Consider the following 23,604-nt stretch of genomic DNA (forward strand, 5'->3'; position numbering starts at 1 on the left):
TTTACCTTAATGAATGAGTGATAATAATATAATGATGATATAATATGTTAGTCACAGTCAAAGGGGACATTTTTCTGAAGTGAGTACTTTACTTTTAAGTTCATTATTGTGTACTTTCACTTGGGTAGCATTTTGAAACGCAGGTCATTAACTTGGAATGGCCATTCAGTATCACTAATCGCCTCAATTCATTCTGGCTGGTGCCCCTACAGGTGGGTCATCCAAACAACAATGAGCCCTATAATTCATTTTTGTGAGCTGTTATGTTGATTTAACAAAGTTTTTAGATGTTTTAGGAGATGTAGATGAGTAGTTTGTCATCCGTATATCCTCAGACATTAACTGCTTTAATTAAAATGCACCTTGCAGATGTTTTTATTTAGATCATATTATATCTTTGCGTTGCATAATAGAGCTCAGGTTGCTTCTATGCAAACAAGTGCCTATACATATTGCAACTATCTAGACAGTGCAATGCATTCAGTGCATGCACACTCTAAATGTTGGATCATATCTGCAACACCTTGAAAGGTGTGACTTCCACAATATGTTCAACTCATATTTTGTTCATATGACCAGAGGCTCAAACTATGATCACCATCTGTTTCACCGTGTTGTCTTCTATTATCACCCCTCAGTAGGAAGCAAACCTGCCGCCAGCCGAGCCACAGGAGGCACACACATGCCTTGTCAAATCACTTAAAAAAAAACCTAAAAAACCCCAAAACATCTTCATTAACTTCATATACTCACTCTGAGTCCTATGACATAGGCTTCCTCCACCCCGCCATGCCTGATCCCGGTGACACGGGGGGGGGAGGGAAGAGGTATCATGAGCCTCATTATGTAAATAAGGTGCAGGGGCATGTGCCAGTTAAACCGCAGTGCCGTGCGAAGTGAGACAGAAGCAGAAGGCTTTGGACGGTAGAAAGCCGGGGCCGTCGGTAGATGGCGGTAACCCAAGAAACCTGATCCACAGGGTTGTCGGGGACTCTGTCTCAGTTTGCAGCACTCCCTCCGAAGGCAGAGGAGCTGGAACACTTTTGAAGGACATAATTAAAAAGAAACCCAAAAAAAAAAAAAAAGAGAAACAACAGGAGAGCTCACAGCGGGGTCTTCTCCAGTTTTGCTCGCAGCCCTCCCGAGCTCGGAGACGGAACGCAAAGAAAGAAAAACGGGGAAACTAAAAAAAATTATAATATATATATAAATATATATTATATATATATATATATATATTTTTTTTTTTTTTTACACACACACACACACACCATGGAAGAAAAATCGAATTCGTTCTCCAGCAACAAGGAGGAAAAGGCGGACGGGAATAATGTTTTTCAGAGGCAAGACTCGATACAGAAGAACAACACGGGGAGCCAGAACACCAAGGAGCACAGCAACTCGGTGGGCTTCAAGGGGGAGGGAAGAGGCCATGGTCGGCTTTGACGATCTGGACGGGGCGGCCAGGCAGCACGGCTTTATGCAGAGACAATTTGGGGCCATGATGCAGCCCGGAGTCAATAAGTTCTCCTTGCGTATGTTCGGCAGTCAGAAAGCCGTGGAGAAGGAGCAGGAGAGGGTTCAGACGGCCGGGTACTGGATCATCCATCCGTATAGCGATTTTAGGTAAGGGCTGGGAAAAAAAGACACCTGCTCATCTATCTCTCTCTCTCTTTTTTTTTTTTTTATCCACCCGAGGGGGTCTGCAAGCTATATACACTTTCACACATAACGCTCTGTCATCGGCGCACGCACAGCCTCTGTCTCCCCCTTCCTCCTCCTCCTCCTCCTCCTCCTCCTCCTCATCCCCCATCCCCCCGAGGCGCATAAACGCTAATCTACCTCTCTGTATTTAGGCAACCCGGCTTCTGCTGGATGAATGTGTCCAGTGTGTGTGTGTGTGTGTGTGTGTGTGTGTGTGTGTGTGTGTGTGTGTGTGTGTGTGTGTCTCATTGCGGCATTTGTATTGTGACAGAGAGGGGACGCGTTTAGAGGCTACGAAAGGTGTATCGGCGAGATGTCCTTGGAAAAAGGATGGTGAATGTCAATATCAAAACACACACACACACACACACACACACACACACACACACACACACACACACACACACACGCACGCACGCACGCACGCAGGCAGGGACGCACAAGCGCACCTTTTCTGGGTTGTTCCACATTAACTGCACTGTATCAAGGGTCCTCATCATTGCGACACATCCCCTCCTCTCCTCCTGTGTGCTGTAAGGGGGCGACAGTACCTGGACACAACGTGACAATGCCATTGCACCATCACGGTTGTAAACATTGCAGGCGGCGGTGCGAGACGACGGGGGGGGGGGGGGGGGGGGGGGCCTGTGTGCGGGGAAAAAACCCGCACAGAATGCGGTAAAAAAAAAAAAAAAAAAACGCGCGGCGAAAGGATTTTTTAGGAGAAAATGGCCGTGTTTTTGGGATCAATCAGTCTTGACAGCACTAATGATTGACTGATGCGTTTGTGTGTGTGTGTGTGTGTGTGTGTGTGTGTGTGTGTGTGTGTGTGGGGGGGGGGTGATGGAATGTGTTTGTTTCAGACGAGGTGATCATGCCACACTTACTTGATCAGTATTTATTCCTCCTTTGGCATTTCATTCTCTCACCTGGACACAATCACACATCCTACTGTCTAAACTGCCTTAATGATAGATGCATGCACATGAGAACAAACTGCTGATAATTTGCTTTTTCATGCGTTTAACATCTCAGGCACAGTGCACAGTTCAGATGGTAAACAAATGAGAGATCAGGTCCAGCCAGGACTGGTTTTTCTCCACAAGCTGCATGTTTACAGTTCACCACTCAACCAATTAAGCATGTCATTTGGCCCCGTCTCTGCACCGGTGTCCCCTGGCACAGCTTGATGGTGACAATCATCCCCCCCCTCCCTTGTTCCATTGAAGCTTTGTGACGTGCCAGGACACGTTGATCCCTCCGCTCTAACACGGAGCTGTCCGTGGTCCTGAACTCAGAGCAGGCCTGAATATGCAGCACTGTGCTTCTCTGCCGGAGTCTGCAAGCTGAATATTAACTAAGAAATAACTAAAAAGCTGCAATCGCACGTATGGCTGTGTATCCTTTCCTTGATTCCATTGGTATACATGACATGACTTCAATGCAACAATGAGATGGAATACCTGACGACGGCTCTAAACTGCACTCACCATAAAAAAATCGCATATAGAACAAGGACATATGCACATGTGCTCACACAGAGGTGCAATGATGGTGGGCTAGGGTTAGTAGCACACAACAAAAGTCAATAAGCTTAGCAATCCCTGAAAACAATTATGTAAGGAGATTGACCCCCCCTGTACAAGATGGCCTAAGGGTAAGACTTGAACATTTCAGTGACGTGCACACCCCTTTTCACAGTTGGCTATTGCTTAGTTGTCTCGGGCTTTATTTATGATCTACCTTATGCTAAACCTTTTTTACAAGAGATGGAAAATGTAGGAAAATAACTCCATAAGGGGAAATAATAGACTGCTAATTACACTCTAGAACACATACTTGATGTATGTCAGAGCATGTTCTTAATATGAGACATATTGGGCCGTGAATTTGGATTTTTGTTTTTTAACCTCCGCTCAAGGAGATTGGCCCTTTTTATTTTTTACTCAGGCTGCTGAAGGTTCCCTAAGGTTCCTTCCTCGTGACATTTTCCTAAGGGTGTTTTTTTTCATAGGAAGTCCTTGTCCTCTAGCCAGTTTAACGAGACAACCCCTTTATGCCAGTGAGATTGCCTTGTGGCCTGTTCTGTGAAGTTATATATCCCAGCGCTTCAAGCTACCTATCATGCTGGTGCATAAATTATGTGGGTTGCAACGGTGCACTTTCTTTGGCAGGTCCCCTTGTACTGTAGCTTAAATGGTAATCTTGTTCTCACTGTGGGGCTCAACTTAACCTCTCAATTATTACCAGCCACGACAGCATGTGGCTGGTTTTGTTTTCACCTTGTGAGTCGGTGTGTCCGTCATCGTGGCAAAATGTGGTTCAGAGGTTTTCAGTACTTTGCCAGGTGTTGATATGACCCATTTTCACCCTGATAGCCAGACAGACATGTGCATCTCAAGATTGTTTCTAGTTTAAGTTTGTTTCTAGTTCTTTTGTATATGAATCTATTATATTTCTATACTGTGGCAGAACGTTTGTACGACCAGAAAGAGAAAACCCTCTATGGTCTTCTTAATGAAACTCTTATGTAAGTAGAGTCCATGAATGACACCACCATTAACACAGGCTGTATATTGCATTGTGGGAGTGTTTGAAACTCAATATCCAAGATATTCTTTGTACACAGTGGCTGCTTAAAGATTAATGGCAGGTTAGTAATATTCATTATTCATAGATTTTCAGAGAGGCCTCATGCATGGCCTCATACACCCCAGGTTATGCTAAGGAGAGGCCTTTGTCGTAGTTTAAAAGACTCTCTGTGATGTTTTCTTTCAGAGAGTCTGTTCTAAAGAGGGTGCCTGTTTGGCCAAGGCAGATGAGTGTGTTTGAGCCGAAGTATCTGATGATCATAGTCAAAATGACACATTGCTGTTGGTGATCACTGTCATTATTCTTGACAGTTAAACTTGTTGTGCTACCTAGAATGTATTGTGCAGAGAATTAGGGGCATTTTTTTTTTTTTTAGGGCAACCTTTCCAGGTCATTTAAAATGACATGTTTTACCTCAATTTGAGCATCCAGTGTAGCCGATTAAACAAAAAACCTATTGGCCTCCAAGAGACGGATCTACGGAGAATTTTGTTTTGTCGGCCATCTGTACTCCTATGCTGCTGTTGTTTCAATAACCTCATCATGGTCAGTCATAGACGCCTTTGTCCTCCATCTGTTTGATCTGAAATCCAAATCCCATTTTTATCATTGTATACATCAGTAGAGGAATGTCACCTCTTGTAGAACAGTATAGTCGTCAGGACGCAGATTGGATAGTGTTATGCTGAGTAAGATTTCATGGGGTTCCCTCGGTTTTCTTGGCAGGAGTGGTCTGGCATTGATTATAATGGAGCACTTGTTGTAGGGAGGAAACCTACAAGAAGAAATAAGCTGGCTTGATTTTGAGAATTTGATCTACAACTGGGGTGGTTGCTTTACAGTATGATCATCTGTGCTTCGTGGTTTCTTTTTTAGGTTCTACAGCTCCAAGCTCTAGTTTTAGGTCCATCAGGCTATAATAGCCGAGTGTCAACTTTCAATATTCGACAAATAACTTTCATGGCTTTCTGTTTGTTTTGGGGTTTTTTTACGAGTCTTTTTCTGTGATATATTGGGCTAGGAGACTAGTCATTTTTGATCAGTTTTTACAGGGCCCATACATCTGGCAGAATGAACCAATGCTGTGTTTAATCAATCAGAGCAGCAGTTTGTTGGTGTGTCCCAGAGCGACTTGACAAATCGAAGAAGAACTCGGCACATGAAATGACCAGCAGCAGTGCAGGGATTATGTGATGGCATATGGCTGGGGCAAAATAAAAATCGTCGTGGATGTCAAGTAGATGCACCAGTAGAGCTGCCAAACCTGAAGTAGGAGTTTTACTGGTGCCTTTAATGCACTGCTGGACTGGGAGATGCATTTACAGCTGGACGCACATGCTCTCAGCTACTGGTTTAACAGGGGCTGCGTGCACTCTCAGAGTTAGAGCATTGAAGCAAAACCTTAATACAATAATGTAGCAAGAGCTGGATGCAGTCTTCGAGCTGTCGTTGGAGCTGACTGCCTTGGCACACTTTGCGACTGGCTCTTAGTATTGAAACGAATGAAATACTCTGTTTTTCAGGAGTTCTCAAACTTTGTGAACAACTTCTCTCTACTGCAGTATGTTCTGCTGTTTCCGGTTTTATAGTTTCTGATTCAAGTTTTGAAACACAATGTTTTATTCATTAGATAAGTGGGTGTCTTAGAGGTCAATTACAGTACAAATGCCTCCTACACAAGTCACGATGGAAACAGAAATATCTTCAAAATGTGGGCACTCAGTGGGTTTTTGATTACACTAATGAGTGAAAAAATTCACGCATTTCCTTCACTTGGAAAAAAACCAGATGCTTATTTTGAACTCTTGAGGGCTAAAGGCATCTTTCAGATTTTTACTTTTTGAACACTCATTGCATTTTACAAGACTTAATTAAATGCTGTTTTGTAAACACTCTTTTTTTAATATGAAAAGAAAAAAAAACATATTCTTGATCAAATAAAACTCTTTTCGTTCTATCTAAAAAATTACTTTATTTTTGATCATGAACTTTGCCTCTTTTATTTTTCTCTTTCTTCTCTTTTTTAACCACAGACTAATTGCTCTATCTAGAGTAATTTATGTGTTCTACAATGACCCCTAAAATATATTTTATAATCACAGTTTTGTTTTTGATCTTTTTTTACCCTCAGACATGAATTTTTTCAGTAAGTATATTTTATGAAGCATTTGAGAAGATGAATCATAGCGGATGCCGTCATTGCAGCCTGTTATTAAACATTTCAATATGAATAAAAAGTCTTGTCATGCCACACACCCCACTGTGTCATTCAAAATGTTATGAATTTGTGTGTGTGGAGTAAGCTAAGGTGAACACAAATCTCATGCCCATTGTCATCGTTGCATAAGTATATTTCTACCAATAAAACTAAAAGAATGAATGCCATAGACCCCAGTTCAACGCCTGCAGGTTTAAAAATACCTCCGGTGAATATTACGTAGCTGACCGTTCTTTAGTTGAGGTAAAAACAATTATCGGACACACGATCTGTGGATATTTATAAGGCCAAGGCCTTAGTCTTAATTCATTCAAACAGATCCATTACTGGGTTCCCAGCCAGGCAGGCAGCCTGCCAAACCAGCCAGCCAGTCCATTTCCATCTTCGACAGCAGCAATGGATGGGCGGCAAGGCGGAGCAGAGGCAGGCGGCGATGGCGTCAGTGGAGAGTTTTTAGCACGAGAGATAGGATTCCTGAAAGCATCTATTTTCATTCACGGTTGCTCGGCCTTTATCGAGGCCCAGGACACTTCGTGAAAGGAGCAGGGCGCTGATGAATCACTTCTGGCTCTGTTTGTCACAAGACAGAGGGCAGGGACATTAACTCAGCCAGGAAGGATGAGAGGGTCTCCTTCTAACAGGCTCCTGAATGTCAGCAGCACATTTCTTCATGTCCTTGAATCATAGTTAACTCTCAGCCCTGACAAACAATCAGAGAAAATATTATATAAGAGACTTAGGTAACAACACAAGCACGTGTAGCTGTTAAAACATGTGAGAACGAAAGACCTTCTGCTCATCCACAGACCTCAGTCTTTAAGAATTTCCCTCTGATTGTCGTTAGTTGTTTAGTCACATTAGCTGCATAGCTCTAGGAATAGTGGTTGGTCGGTTGGTCGACCACTTTGTTCCAGACCAGGCGCCAACCTCCCGAATTCTATCTTATAGCCATCAGGGGGCAACTCCTCTGGTTGCAAAAGAAAGGAAGTCCAATTGTATAGAAGTCTATGAGACTAAATACTACGTATTCTTATTCCTACTTACCTCAGTTAACATTGTTAACATGAGTTGATTGACTGAATTGCTAGCTTCACGTCTTCTTCAATACAGCATGATGTTCAATTAGTACATTTTGGTCCCATTTACTGTAAAATTGATGATAAAGCGGAGTATGCTTTAGGGTGGGGCTACCTTGTGGTTTACAGGCTGCCTCCATCGGTTCTACTTTCTGGGAACTGTCTGTTATCATCTTACTGTTTTTACCCTTTCACCATGTTTTCAGTTCGTGAAAGTTAATTTGAACATCCAGTTGCTTATTTTTTTTCTATTTTCTTATTTAGTGTACTGCTGTGCTTCACTCGGGTCATTTACGGTTGCAAGAAAACAAGAAAACTGTAGTCTACAAAACATACATCTTATAAACAGTATTGGGTCCAGATGGAAATATCTAAGCTGTTATTGGATAGATTGCTGTGAAATGTTAAACATTCCCAGAGGGTGAATCCTGTTGACTTTAGTAATCCCCAGACTTTTCCTACAGTGTCAAAATGAGGTTGACATTTGTGCTTGTGAGTGAAATGTCTCAATAACTTTTAAACGGATTGTTATGAAATTTGGTACATGCGTTTATGATCCCCTCAGGATGAATTGAATTGCTATAACTTTGGTTAATTCTGCTATCATCAGGTCAAAATGTTCATTTTCCCAATATTTTGGTTTATGACCAAATACGTTTCCATAAGCCTTGGCTGTGGCAAATGTTGGCACCCTTACACACCAAACCTAGATGATGAAAATTGTGGTCATTCGTCCTGCTAAACATCAGCATGTTGGGCTTGTCATTGTGAGCATGCAGACCTTAGCATTCATATAAAAGCACTGCTGTGTTTAAGTTCTGACTTGCAGAGCTACTGTAGATCTGTATTTTCTTTATTACTTTTACTTAAAGCCTCTCTAGACTCACTCTTAGTCTAAGAGCCTTAATGGAGGATTTTGATTGACAAATTGTACAGATTTATACTGTCAGACAAAGTGGAAGAGTGAATACACCAACATCTACGTGAACTCACACTGTCTGCATTAACTGTCTACAACATGTTGTCTACCAATACTGACTCATGTCTGTCGCTTTTCAGGTTCTACTGGGACTTGATAATGCTCATCATGATGATGGGGAATCTAATCATCATTCCTGTGGGAATAACCTTCTTCTCAGAGCAGACTACCACCACCTGGCTGGTCTTCAACGTGGCCTCGGACACCATCTTCCTGGTGGACCTGGTCATGAACTTCAGGACGGGGATCGTCAACGAGGAGAGCTCCGAGATCATCCTCGACCCCAAGGTCATCAAGATGAATTACCTGAAGAGCTGGTTTGTAGTGGACTTCCTCTCCTCCATTCCAGTGGATTATATCTTTTTAATAGTGGAGAAAGGCTTTGACTCGGAGGTATACAAAACAGCTCGTGCCCTGCGAATCGTCCGCTTCACCAAGATCCTCAGTCTTCTGCGTCTGTTGAGACTGTCCCGACTCATCAGATACATACATCAGTGGGAGGAGGTGCGTATATGGATGTTTGTCTGTGTGCATCAGTCATTTTGTGGTTGTTTTTATTCATGGTGGTTCTTTACCCAGCAGCAGGATAACAACCTTGAAAGGTTAACGCACTGATTTAATTGTGGACGTCAAACACTAATAGGGACTGTCAATCACCACTGATCAGAAGGCTAATCCATGGAAAACAAGCGGTAATGACAGTTCAGCTTATTGATAGGTGAAATTAATAAAAAATCAGAAATTAAAAGTAATTGCCTCCATCCTTTCAGAAAAAAATGCTTCATATAGTAAGTATAAATGGATTCAGGGAATAATATAAAGTAGGCAACTATTTAATCAAGAGTATAGCGATGTAAAGGTAAAGCATATTAGAGGGTCAATGATCTTCTTTCTTTATGTTTGGTTGGTGTGGTTTTAGTGGATGACCCAGTTGGACTTTGTGTGAACAGTCACAAGGTTAAACCCCACTGGACATAACAGAGAGTGACACACTATTACCCTCCATGGAGTCATTGCACTCCCTGACTCAGACTGCTTATAAAAGGCTCTAGTCTTCTCCGTCTCCTTGGTAATGATTTCATTACACACTGAAAGATTGTGCTGCGCCATATCATGACTGAACCAGTCCAGCAGATGGATACATTTTTAGACATCATGACCAAATACATCGACATTACATTTTTGAAAAGTAGTTTAGATAAGATGTAAGTGGCTGACCATAGCACGGTCATTTCAAATTGGCCGGCCTCCCCGTCTCACCTCGTCCTCAACGTCCTTGCCCCACAGCACCCCCCCCTTATTGTCTGACTCCCCTGTTGTTATTGTGCCTTTATCCATGCTGTTTGGTACACTGGTTGAAGCAAATTTTGTTGTTGCCAAGGCTCAATCTGAGCTTGCATCCACAGTGCATCCACACACACACCCACATTGTTTAGTTCAATGTCATATCAGTAACAATGGAAGTGAGGAGATCGATTATTCACTAGATGCATTTGGCAAAACATAAGCTCTCACAAGCACACTAGCAGCTAAAGCCATGAAGAGCATCCGGCCGGACCGTAGCGTAAATAGTCCAGCCGTGCAGCGCGTCCGATTCCCAGCCCCCCATGCTATGGATCAGTGAACATTTATGGAGCAGGAAAAGATCATCCTTGTGGTTGTGTAGCAATGAGGCAGCACACTTTTACAGTGTTTATGGTAGCATATATTTTTCCGTCAGTGTGTGTTTTTAAACTCTGTTGTATTACCCTCGCTGCATAATGTGGCATCTTGAAAAACAAAATAATTATTCATGCTTCAGCAAAGCATTATTCTAGCTCTAAACACACGCACAAAACCATATTCTAAAAAGTGAGCGCCATATGGATTGCAGTTGCTGGGTGTTATCTTGGCATGTACACTATGTGGGAAGTCAATTTATGAATTTCTGAATTTTCACAAAAAGGAGCAGTGCTGTATATGATACCGCCGTTTAAGTTTGCAGAGCCGTATGCAGTGGGAGGATGAGATAGTGTGGACCAGGTTAGAAAAAACACAAATAGACGGTGCCGCAAGGTTAATGAAAATCTGCAGCGAGGGAGGCGGAGCGGTATATAGGGGATGTGTCATAATGCTTGGATACGACAGCAGAACTCACAGCCCCGCCGCTCTCACTTCTTCTCTCTCATGCTCACTCAGTCACTCCCTTTTGTCTCAAATCGTCTCTCTGCTCATCAAACTCTTTCCTGCCTGTTTCTTCCTCCCTGGTCCTCCCCTCTCTCTCTCTCTCTCTCTCTCTCTCTCACCCTTGCATGCCTTTCCTCACGGTACTTTGTCCTCCTTTAGCACCCTGTCTTTTTCTACATCTTGTGTCTAACCTTTTCTATGCTTAAATATACATTGCAGGAATTAAATACAGTTATTTTGGTGTAACCACATTAATAAGACACACTGACTTATAAAAACAACAGCGAATCAGACACATCCACATGAGAGGCGAGAGGAAAGAAAAGGCACTCGGTGGGAAATATTCCAAGCTGTCGTAACATGTTAGGTTTAGGATGCAGGATTAGCGCTTTAATGGAGGGACAAATGCATCTCCTGCCGTCTTAATGGGTTTCAAAGCAGTGAACAATCATTATATCAGCCCTAAGATGGACTCAGTTAGTTATTCAGACAGTGAGTTTAGACAATAAATCATCTTCCAGCCTGTATGTCCGTCATTCCTTCACCCCCCCCTTTTTTTTCCCACTTTGTCACCATCTCTTCCCTCCATCTGCGAAGTAAAGAGGGCCGTTATTTCATCAACGCAGGCTGGCCCGTCAGAACTGGGCTAAGTCAGATTTGTTGATTCGCCAACACTATCTCTTGGTCTCATTCTGTGGTGTCTTTCCTCTTCATACAGGCCTCACGCTCCTTTCAGCTCCGTTTTTACATCACAGGAGCAGAACATTCCTTCTTGTTGTCATAGATACCACAGATATACTTGTTAAAAATATTACCAAAGAGTTCTCTCAATGTGCTGATTCATGTCTCAATTCTTTCTCTGTGAATACGTTCCCTTTGTTAAAAGTGCTTGCGTCAAAATAGGACCCTTTAACAGACTGTTTTGCTGAGAAGTGGCTGCTGGGTATTATGGTCCAAGTGTAACAGCTGAGTGGCAACAGCATTAGTACCCACAAAGGAACTGAGGCTTCTCATTTAAGCAACTCACTCCGATTGTCACTCATTAGAGTGGAGTTGTAGATGACTCAATCTGGCCGTACCAATTAGTCAGAAAATAATGATGGCAAAAAAGTCTATATTTGATTCAGTAGTTTGAATAAGCATTAGTACTATCTAAGATGGAATTTGTGTTCTGCTGTAATATGTATAACACATATTTGTGTTTTTTGCCATACAGTCTCTGACCTCAGCCTACTTGTTGTTCGTGCTACTAGATGTTACTATTTCTATCTGAATGCACGGTTCTCTGTGTTCCTTGTTTGCTTAATCATTTATTCATTTGTTTGCTCACACACAATCATGGCAATGCACTGTGCTTTAGGGAAATTGCAGCATACAGTGTAAAGGTCACGCAGAGCAGTAAATATGCTTTGTATTCAAACGCGACAATTTTCAACAAGCGACAACCAAACGGTGGCCGTCTACACTTCTCGAAGTAACGCAGTGATTGTTCTTTTATTTTTGTGATCACTAGATTTACACATTTTAAGTGATTGTTAGTGGCATCGGCATGTTTTCACTGTATAGTATGTGTAGCTCGACTCAGAGACATGTAAGACCTTCAGGCTACACAGAAATTGTTTTAGGCATTTTGTATTTGCGCCAGAAAGAGAAATAAGAACATCATCTGCATATGGAAATGCTTTTTCAAGGGCATGTTGTTTTGCCCCCTTGATTTTAAGCATTTTGGTAATTTTAACAACTAATTAAAACATTTCTTTGACAATTTTGTTTCATCAATCAATATTTTCTTCTTAACAATTGGTCAAATGTAAGATAGAAATGTGATGAACCCATAGAATTATAACTTGACTGCAGTTCCCCTCACTTCACTTAATGTTTTAGCATCTTTCAGCTTATTGTTTTGTTTTTACAGCCACAACTTTACCATGTGTGTCTATCCCCTTGTCATAGGTTCCTATAATTCCCCTATAGTGGCACACAGGAGAATTATATATAATGGCTGCGTATTTAATAATTCAATGAGATAATAAGACCAGTTATCAGGGGCATTTGCCCTTTCATATTTAATTTCCCAGGCATTTCAGATCTTTCAAGGGCACTTTTGCCCCCTGCTACTATTCAGCTCTAACCCTACTTCCCTTATGTTTCTCTTATTCTTTCATGTCCTCTGAGATATAAATGTAATTATCCCAATGACCTTACAGTTGTTGTTTTTTTCCAACTTCTGCTGTGACCTTTGGATATGTGCTAATGTTGGAGAGATCTTCCAGGAATAGATTTAGGTACCAGCCTGTCCAGTGCTGATTTAGTGTTGTTGTGTTTAATAAAAACATGCAAATCATACTAAGGGGATAACACTTTTAACCCGCTATAGAGAATACCCACAGCTCCCATTGCCACATCTGGCTCATCACAGCCACCAGGCCTCCCGCCAGATCCCAGCTCCAGCAGTAGGGCTCAGGTTGGGCTTGTTGCAGCGTATCGGCCCCCCAGGGAGGATTGTACCCTTTTCTAAAGGCCGTAGGCAGAATTTGTCTGTTACTCTACGATGGTTTAAAACTTAACGGAAACTGCATTGTAAATATTTGCACATTTGATAATGTAGTTTTATCTAGTACTACGCCCAAGCTCAGTATATTGTATTCTAACCATAACTGAGAATTATAAATCATCAACAAACCTGTACATACTAAGAAGTGATTATACTTTAGTCAATGAAAACTCGCAGTATTTCTGTTACGGTGCTATGGTCTATATAAGGAGCAATATATTCCAATTAAGTCTAAACATTCTCAGTTTTAGTAGCTATTTTTAACTGACTAAAATACAAACATCAATTTGACTTCGACTTTACCATTTGTTGTAATATATCAAGTCTCTTTCAGCAGAGGCATTATCAGTGATTGATTGATAAGACATCTGTTGGGACCTAATTATTGTTTCTCTCTGTGATGCTGCATTGGTATGATGCCAATGATTGCCTGAGCTAATTTAGCAAACTGAACAACCAACATTAGTCTTGGCTTGTATAATTCCTACTAGTCTATTTGGATCAATAATTGATATTTTGCAATATATTAGAATACAACTTTTATTGTTTATAATAGCTGTTAAATCATGATATATTCTCTTATGAGGGATATTTGTCCTATTGGCATTTAACTCTGGAACTGTTCTGATTTTTCTGGAAGCTGTGGCGTTACATTTGAATGATTGTGTGTGTGTATGTGTGTCTGTGTGTGTGTTTGTGTTAAACCAACCCCAATGTATTACATACTGTAACCTTACTTAACCAACTATGAAATACCTATTCATAGCACAGTGAATAGCACAAGGAGGATGCATGTTAACACATTTCCCCTCCAATTTATGGGTTGCTTTCCTCTTTATTTAAAGAGACATCGAGGGGTATCACAATACATGTTGTCTGGTCATGTTGCAGAGTCAACTGTATTTTGATACCGCTGTATCACACTGTCACACATGGTGAGTAACACAATGATAGCCACCCCCCTGTAATCAGTATAAACATACTAGAGTAGCAGGAAATGAGGCATCATCACCAGATTCACCCACCACCGTATTTATGATTATTCCCAAAAGTGCCGATCCACGACATTTATAAAACATACAATGTAGTTCCTGCGTGCTGCACGTTTTTCTATTTTGCTCGTGGTGATGGAACTGTGTCATCATCTCATGCCATCATGTCATCATCAGAGTCGGGTTTGTGACATAAATATGCCCTGAAGCGTAATTTTTCAAGGGGCCTCTGCCAATCAAATGTACGGCACGCAGTCTTGATGTGGGGTAAAAGGCTTCCCTGAATCAGTGTTGTTTGTTTATTTCATACTCTCTGTCATGCAATAAGCGGCATTTTCATTTTATATTTTATGAGAAAATGAACTGAATGTGCGTGAGGCTCTCTGCTACACTGCCTTTAGCAAGTGCTAGCCCCCTATGTGCAGCTCCACTCTGTCAACATCATAATAATCAAATCACCATCATGCGAAGGCAACATCAATGTGAATGACTGAATCACTCCTAAAGATCAGATTGTTCTGTTAATTCACCGCTAATGCCTGGAAGAGATACCAGTTCATTATTTGTCTTTCAAGCTGCCCTGTTTGTTTGTTTTTTTCCACAAGTGATAGGTAGTATCTGCAAGTAATCTGTTTTAATTAAAGCGTCTGTAGGGATACACGATCAAAGCAAAGGTGCACGGTTGATTCACAGCTCAGTCGGTAAATTGATCTGAACAGAGGGAAAATGTGACCCGGGTATCTAGTTCACTGCGTAGGAGCAGAAGAGGAGACTTAAACTACATTATGCTGGCTAAATTTGGTCTCCACTGAAATATCCCTCACGATTGTGTGACAGTGAGACAGCAGACCTTTTCTTTTCTTTTTTTCAACTCTTCAACCTTCAGACACAGTATGTAAACAGACTGACAGCCGAGGTGTGAATGTTTGTCTGCACCTTTTCACAGCGTCTCATCTTTTCTTTTTTTTAATCTCCATGCTGAATTAAAGCCAAGACAGAACTTCAAAGGTGTTTCTTAATATACATTCTTTGAAATATACCTTCTCTTTACCTGTTTTGCATACAGCACTTCTTAATATATAAAGTGCAGCCTTACATTCATGTAAAGAAAAACAGATATTTCCTATGAAGTTGACAACATAAGGGAAGGTTGATAATAGGGCTGCAAGTGAGGATTACTTTCTTCGTCTATATATTTATTCTTTGGCAAATACACAAATGATGCCTTTAAAATGCAACCAACACTCCAAAACTAAAAGATTAGCATTTATTCAGTTATCTAAGGAGGTCGTGATGAGGCCACTGTGTGGTGTAATTTGCCGCCTCAGCAACAGATAGTGTAATGTCAAAGGAGATTAGGCGGCTTTGGTTTATAGACTCCTGTGGACTTGATTCACCTGTCTCTGAACAAGATACGCCAAGTCCTGGGTGCCTTCAGGCCGCCGCCCTAGTCCCATGCGGGGACACAGGTGCATAAGTACACACACACACACACACACACACACACACACACACACACACACACCCACAGAGTGTGTGCTGAATCTTGATGTGCTGAGTCATGCGTCAGGTTGAAAGGGAGTACAGGAAAGACAGATGGAGACGGAGAGAAAGAGAAGAAACAAAGGGAGGAGGGCGGCGTGTGTTACATTTGATCTTTATGTGTATCACACAGCAGCAACAGTGATTCCTGTACTATGTTCCCTCATTGATTTTCTATTGTGTTGAGCCTCCTTCTCTCTGTAATTACAGCTTGTAATTGGAATGAGGACAAAGGGTTTTTAAAAAATGTGACCCGGTAGTGTTTTTTTGTCAGTTTGCACCCAGTTCTTTTTAAGCTGCACCTACATGGTGATTCATCACAATGATTGCAGCGCTGCCTTACACAAAGACAACATGAATCTGTAGGCCAACGACATTTATAGGAGGAATAACTAAAACGAGCCTGGCCTCATTACCGCGTTCTCTCAAATGGCATTTAGTTGTAGGCCACACACACGCAATGGTGAGGAGGAGACCGGCTGCAGGACTCTCCTCGGTGTCGGAGCGGAGCTGTTGGCTGACGACTGTTTCCCTGCTGTGTGACGTGATTTGATGTGAAGTGATGTGATGTGATCTGATCGGATGTGATGTGGGAGGACTGGGGATTGTCGCGGGACCGTGTCATGTCTATATGTGAGTGTGAGTGTGTGTACGTCTGGATATTTCATACCCTCTAGCCTAGAGGTGACATATAGCAGCTTGGTAGCACAACCGATCCTTTCCCCCTTTCCTGAAATCACTGTAAATGCCAATTTGCAAAGACAATGTGGTTCATGAGTATTTGAAGACTTAAATTTAAAGCACAAATTAATCTGATTATCTTTGCAGTGCCTTGATAGAAAAATAAATCAAACACTGCTTTATAGTTACTCTGCTGGGGGGAAAGTTGAACAACCCAGAACATGTCTAAACTTCGGAGCAGGTGTTGGTTAGCCCAGATTCTGTGTTGCTGCTGCATGAGGTGAACCAAGGCTGCACAGCTGGTTGGATATATTTAATGTCCCCAACAGGGTGAACCTGGGACATTCAACATTGTTTTGCAAAGCACACAAAGGTCTGGTTTTGCTTGGGGGGGGAGTGAGGGGTTATGTTGAGGACACTAAAGGAACGACTTTTCTGTGCCTGCAGACGTACGTGTCATTTATCAAGCAGAGGCAGCAGTCTGTGCGTCATGGGGGAGTTTTACGTTTCACTTTGTATGCATATGCATTAAAAAAAAGGGAGGAAGGAGCTCTACAGATTGCATGAAGATAATGAAGACAGAGGTTTAAGTAGATTTTATCCACCTTCACTGAGGAGATGCAAATATTTCCACTGATATAAACTTGATATCTAATTTACCATGATATTCTGATTCTGATTACCAGTGAGCGTTAGGATACTTTTACGCAGGAGTCTAGGGAAATAACAATCATATCAGTTCCACCTCCATGCAGCTGTGATCTGAGCTTTTGCTGGAGCAGTTTTTGCTGTTTTTTTTTTTTGTTCCGTATTTCAGATTATGCCCCTCCATCATATAAAACTGCCTTTTAAAATTTGAATAGTTTAATAGTTTCTATGTAGTTGAGCTGCTGCAACACCCAAATTTCCCCCATGGGGATCAATAAAGGAATATAATAATAAGATTTAACAAATCAATTTATAAATACAGATTATTCAGATTTTATTGAGAATGGATGCAAAATATTTTATATATATTTTTCAGGTGAACTGACGATTGTTTTAAGGCTCAAAACTTTATTAATAATTATCCTTATTGTTTTGAGCCTGATGGACAAATTAAACAACTGGTCTGCTGACTTTCAGTAAATTCAATTCTTATTAAATAAAAGGTGCTGTGCATATTTGACCTGTGCTTTCATTTACATAAATCTCACCTAGAACACCTGACAAAACAGAAACTGTGACAAAAGGAAAATAATACAAAGAAATGAAGCTACAGCTGAAGAGGATTGAATTTAAGATTGTGCGTCATCTTTCTCCCCCCAAAAAACAGACTCGTATCCATAATTGGACGAACACATAGTAGAAGCACATTTACTGTCCAGGGCCACTAAGCAATTGGCTACGGAACAGTGAATTCACTGTTTCCTCTTCTTCACTCTTGAATATTTCATCAGCCTTCCAGATCCGTAGTGGTGTTTTTGCTCGTGAATGCTTTATCCAGTTTTGATGAGCAAGTCTCAAAACAGCAGCCCTTTCAAAGGAAAAAGCTAACAAATTAGCTTGTTCATGTTAAAAGGTTTGAGTTTGTTTAACCTGGACCCTTTTTTCACATGTTTTTTGTGTCTAAGGGACTAATGTGGACAACACTTTTTAAAATTGATCGGAATTGAGCGAGAAAAACGCTGCAGACGTCAGCCGCAAAACGGGCTGTAATGTAATCATGGCGAGCCTTCACTGTCAATGTATGTACACTATAAGTGCTTGTTTTTGTTCCAGTGACAGGCTGAGATTATTATAAGTATCTGATAACATTATGGAAAAGGATCCCACAGAGAAATAAACATTTTTTCTTACCTGTTGCTCGATCCGGACTTTTGGTTATTGTATGAAAAGAGTGAGATTGTGTGTCTCGCAAGAAAAGTCTAGAAATCCTGCATCACTTCCACATTTTAAAAACTATTAAACATTCAGCTGTGACACTGAAAATTATTTTAGATAACACTTATCTAAGTGTTCAGTATCCCTCGCTGAAACTCTCTTTCACGTTTCCACCGCTGTCTTTTGGCAACAAGTCACATAACACATTAACAAACAGAAAGTGTAAAATTAGAGATAAGATCAGATATAATAAAACATTTTATTTCTCTAAAGGGTCCTTTCCATAATAAGTCTATTAATGAAAACAAAAAAAGCCCTTTAAGTGGAAGTCAATCGTCGATGAGGAGATGCCTAGAGGGATTATATCGCATCCCGTTATCACAAAAAACTGGACCAATTTCAAAAATTGCTCATCCCATTAGTCACTTAGACGGATTTTTTGGGGGGAAAAATAGGGTCCAGGTTTGCATATTTTAATTTAGATTTGACTTTCTAGCAAGAATATTGTATTCAGCTTTGAATAGTATGCACATTTTTTCTACCTTCTGTTGGAGGTAAAATCGTATTGTAGCATTTCGGTGTTTTTTGTCATAAACATGTTTAGGAACCCCCCCATCCTGTCTGTAGTGCTGCAGAGCATGACCAGGCAGGCTGCTAGAGGAGAAGCAGACCTTTGTTGTTGCTAGTGTGGGAGCTGCAGCCAGCGGGGGGGCTAAAGAGCTCCGTCACGTGTGTCTTTATGTTTGACAGTCTGCCTGTCGCACGTTTGACATGCTGTGAGGAGGGATAACCTTTTACTTTGAAACAGTCCCCCACTGTGTCACAGCACCAGCATCACTGGTTAATACACTGGACGAGCATGTGGTATTTTGTCAATGCCATAATTTGTACAAGATAATATACTAGATAATGTAATTTATTATTTTAATGTCCTGTCTTATCTGGACCCTGTGTCTGAAATACAAGTTTGATTAATTGATTGATTGACTAGAGATTTAGAAAATGTTCTTTTTAACCATATATTTACATTTCTGTCACCGTACTGTAGTTGTAGACGTGATTTATTTGAGCTTTAGATTGTGCGTCATCTTGTTCGCGTTGGGATCCGATTAGCCAGACCACACGCTGAGGTGCTCTGGCTTGCATTGAGTTTGGACTTAGCAGACCAGTATTAGCGGCTATACTTCTATAAAAACTCTACTAATACCGCAAGGAAGAAGAGTAACCAGCAAACATAACAGGGGACTTTTATTGTGAAGAAAAAAAAAGAAGGAAAGTAAATGTCTTTATCTGCTGTTTTTTGCCACCAATCTTTTTACCAGAAAATGTATCAAACCCGATCACGCAGGAAGCACTGAAGTGTGGACATTTGCAGACAAAGCTGAGTTCCGATCTGGTTCATCCAATCACAAAGTCGCATTCAAAAGACAAGTGAAACAAACAGCCACTACCTACTGCTATCTTTTCACCCTGTCGCACGCACACACACGCACACCTACACACAAACAAGCAAGAAAATACTTACACACACACACACACACACACACACACACACACACACACACACACACACACACACACACACACACACACACACACACACACACACACACACACACACAACTGCCTAATGGACTCCTCCAGTCCAATTTTGTCTCGCAGACAAAAATGAGAGACAATGCTCTCCCCCTCCTGCTGTCTGTGTTGTTGTCGTCTCTGTTTTAAGACACGGCTCTCTGACGATGAACATAATGTGCCTTGAATCAAGTTCTTGCTCAGCTCACTGAGGGAAAACTCACTCTCGGCCCACGGGATCGGAAAATCCCAGACTCCAGCGCCCGGAAGAAAGAGTCCTCCCTCATCCCCTGTAGATTTAACCCATTTTCCCTTTGCCAAGCCACTCAGTGCTCCTTCTGTTGCTAGTTGGTCTTGTTAACTGCAGTAGAGAGTGTTAATTGCTTGACCATATGTTTTAGACTACAGAGTTAATTGCCAGACCCGTGGTGTTAAAGTAGCGAGAAAAGTAGTAGCTTTAAACACACTGATTATAGTGACACGGCTACGCTTGATTTCTGTTTTGCACTATAAATACAAGGTGATTATAAAAATAGTATGACAGTAATCATTGCACAGCAGTACATATATACTATTATATTAGAACGTATAGGTTAACTGAATAAACATGCGTTGGTTTTGTTATATCAAATATTGGATGCACCACACATTCACGCAAAAAAACCCAAAGTGTGTCTTGTAGATACCTTCATGAAAAGATCAAACAGGATATGGGGAGAGGGAGGCGAGAAAGCATTCAAGTGAGAGGAAATATAGGTTAAAAATAGGCTAGATCGTCAGCAAGCATATGTTTCAAGCTTAAAATATATAAATAAGTCACTCTGTTGAAACCATGTTTCCATTTTGGGTCATTCTTTTGAAGGATCCATTAAAGCTCAGTTTTTTCTCCTCTGTCTTTAAAAAAAACCTACTGATCAAATATTTTCTTTTTTTTTAAAAAGCTGATTATCTCATGAAAATATGACATTTTTGGAGCTACATAGTTTGGACAGCGACAAATTTAGATTAACCAAACCATGTCTACCTACATGTAAAACCTTTGATTACTCGCCTATAGTAGCCAAACATATTATTAATCTGCTGATTAGATATTTGATGAGACATATATAGCTATAATACTTTATACTAGATAGAACTTGGCGCTTACTGTGATTGAAAAATGTGTTTTCGCCTTGCTGCTAAACTCTGCGGTTGTAGCTTCAATTATAAAAACGGCTTAACAGACATGCTGTTAGTGCTGTGTTTGTCCTGTCTGCTGAGGCAGTTCAGTAAATTAATATACCTATACCTATACCTATGTGATTACATCAAAAAACTGCATATAGAACACAATCATCAGTGTATGTATGACATTTAAAATGTTGTAAACTCCTCCACTGGAAGTCCCTCTTCATATCTCTGTCCTCTCATCTCGTGCTGTCACTGTCAGTCTGTCTCTCAGTTTGGCCCTTTTTTTGATACAAGATATCAAACGGATATGTCAGCAGTGTAAAGACAGAGAGACAGACAGCCAGTGACACCGAGAGCTTGACTGAGAAAAAGAAAGAATAGTTTGTCCAGACAGGAGGGCCAAATGTAATGCAAGACAAGAAAAAAAGTATTTTAAACAAACAAATGTATATTTCCTAAAAGGTGAATGGAACCGGGTCTTATTCTATACAAATGACTCAATCGGAGCAGTAAGCAATTGATGCACTGCCAGCTTATGTTATTGAGTCTGAAACTTAATGAACATCTGCTGCCTTTTTTTAACATGATTTTACTTTGATATTCATCAAAAATATACAATACTTTTCATGATTTGTACCCTCTCCAGAGAGTTCTTAGAAAAAAAAAAGTAAGCAAAAGAATGCACTTTTGATGATCCGTTCGTCCAGTCGGGATATCCCCCTCGTGAACACAAGTTTCCTCCTGCATGGTGTGCACAGTACAGTAAGCAGACAGCTGACAGATATAGTCTTGGGAGTGGGCTGAGGTGATAAGTGTGGCGATTAGGCTAATCTCTAGTTATTTTTGTTCTCTGGCCTGTGTGTGTGTGTGTGTGTGTGTGTGTGTGTGTGTGTGTGTGTGTGTGTGTGTGTGTGTGTGTGTGTGTGTGTGTGTGTGTGTGTGTGTGTGTAGGAGGTATGTTGGGAGGCTCACACTGAAGGAAACAGACACACTGGTGATCCCTGCTAGTTAGCTGAGAGAAGCTCTTATGATCTCTGTACAACAGACTCTCCACACTTGACTGAGTGATTCTCCACGAGGCACATAATGATCCCCTTGGTTATTTACAGGGGAGTATCATGGCAGACACATCCTGTAATGATGTCTTGTGCATAATAATTAATTTGCAACCAGCGAAGCATTTAAGGATTCGTCTACTCTCACTTCCCAGGAGTTAATGTGGTAGCGGATGGATTTACCGAAGCGCCGTTCATTCATCTGTCGTAACGGCAGCTGTGCTCATCTACTGAAATCTAGCTCTTAATATGAACAATTAGTATTGTCTGGTATAGAACGGAGCTATTATTATTATTATTACGTCATAGAGAAGTGTTATTATGGATGTCCATTTGTGACTACAGCACAGATTAGATGCAGCGTATCAAGTGTGGCTACTCATGATGCTACAGCTAACACAGTCTGAGGTATGTGGGACCAGATAATGTGTGGTATCTCCACTCTGGGTTACATGACTACATGACTGCTTAGAATATCCCACCACCCCCATATGGATGTGTATTTACAGTATTGCTTTGCTATAGATATATAGCACATAATGCTTTGCTTATTGTAGTACAATATGTTTTTTCTCCGCATTGTGCTAAGAATAAACATGGCTTCTATTAGAGCCATCAGTAAGTACGTTGTGTTTGCACTGCCACAGTAAGCAGAGAGGATTGATTTCTTTATCCCTTTGAAATATGAATGAATCAATTGCATTTTGTTCACTGGTCTAGAATGATAATATGAGGTCATCTCCACGTCTTGGGTGTGCCCTGCCTGTAAATGTCGTAGGAAGGTCCATCTTGCCGATGTTTGCATGGACACAGCAGGTCACCCTGTACAATCCAGCCAAATCCCTCCAGCTCTCACTTGGGCGCTAATCTCCCCAGACTGCCTTCTTAGCAAAACCACAACTCTGGCTACAACGCTCGCCCTATACCCCTTTTCAATCTTCCATGATATTTAGACAAAAGAAACCCTGCATCTTACTTGTATTTTCTTTCTCTCTTTCTTCTTTTGTGTTTGTAAATTAAGCCTGGATACAATTAAACAAATAATTATGTCCATAAGCAGTACTACAAATTTCAACTTCCATACTTGAACTCTGTAAAGTCCAAAATGAAATGCAAAGTAGTCCGACTTTATTTCCGGAAACGCTGTGTGGCTTTAAATCTTTTGCAGAGAGTTAGGTTAGAAATTTGATATATCGTATATGTGTATTAGTTACGTATAGAGCAAGGGAAGGAGTCAATTAGCTTAGCTCAGCATAATGTGAGGTAACTCATAGTGATGAACCTACAGAGAATTATCACCTGAATATGGAGCTCCACTCATCTTTACGGAGCTTTATAGTGAGTTTCAGCTCATTGTTTAGCTGTCTGATAACTTTACTTTTTCGGTTCACTCTCATGGCTCTCGTTAGGAAGTCTCTTCGGATGCGTTAGGAAGCT

At 41.0% G+C, this 23,604-nt stretch overlaps 1 protein-coding gene across 1 annotated transcript in view; it reads left to right on the forward strand.

Moving 5' to 3' along the window:
* Nucleotides 1-1,272: 1,272 nt before the first annotated feature.
* Nucleotides 1,273-23,604, forward strand: part of LOC129102640 (potassium/sodium hyperpolarization-activated cyclic nucleotide-gated channel 1) — a 64,603-nt gene continuing 42,271 nt past the window's right edge. The window contains 3 exon segments of the mRNA XM_054612874.1: nt 1,273-1,418; nt 1,420-1,626; nt 8,650-9,073. Coding sequence (XP_054468849.1) covers nt 1,273-1,418; nt 1,420-1,626; nt 8,650-9,073 — 777 coding nt within the window.

The sequence above is a fragment of the Anoplopoma fimbria genome, chromosome 14 (genome assembly GCF_027596085.1).
Source record: "Anoplopoma fimbria isolate UVic2021 breed Golden Eagle Sablefish chromosome 14, Afim_UVic_2022, whole genome shotgun sequence".
NCBI lineage: Eukaryota > Metazoa > Chordata > Actinopteri > Perciformes > Anoplopomatidae > Anoplopoma > Anoplopoma fimbria.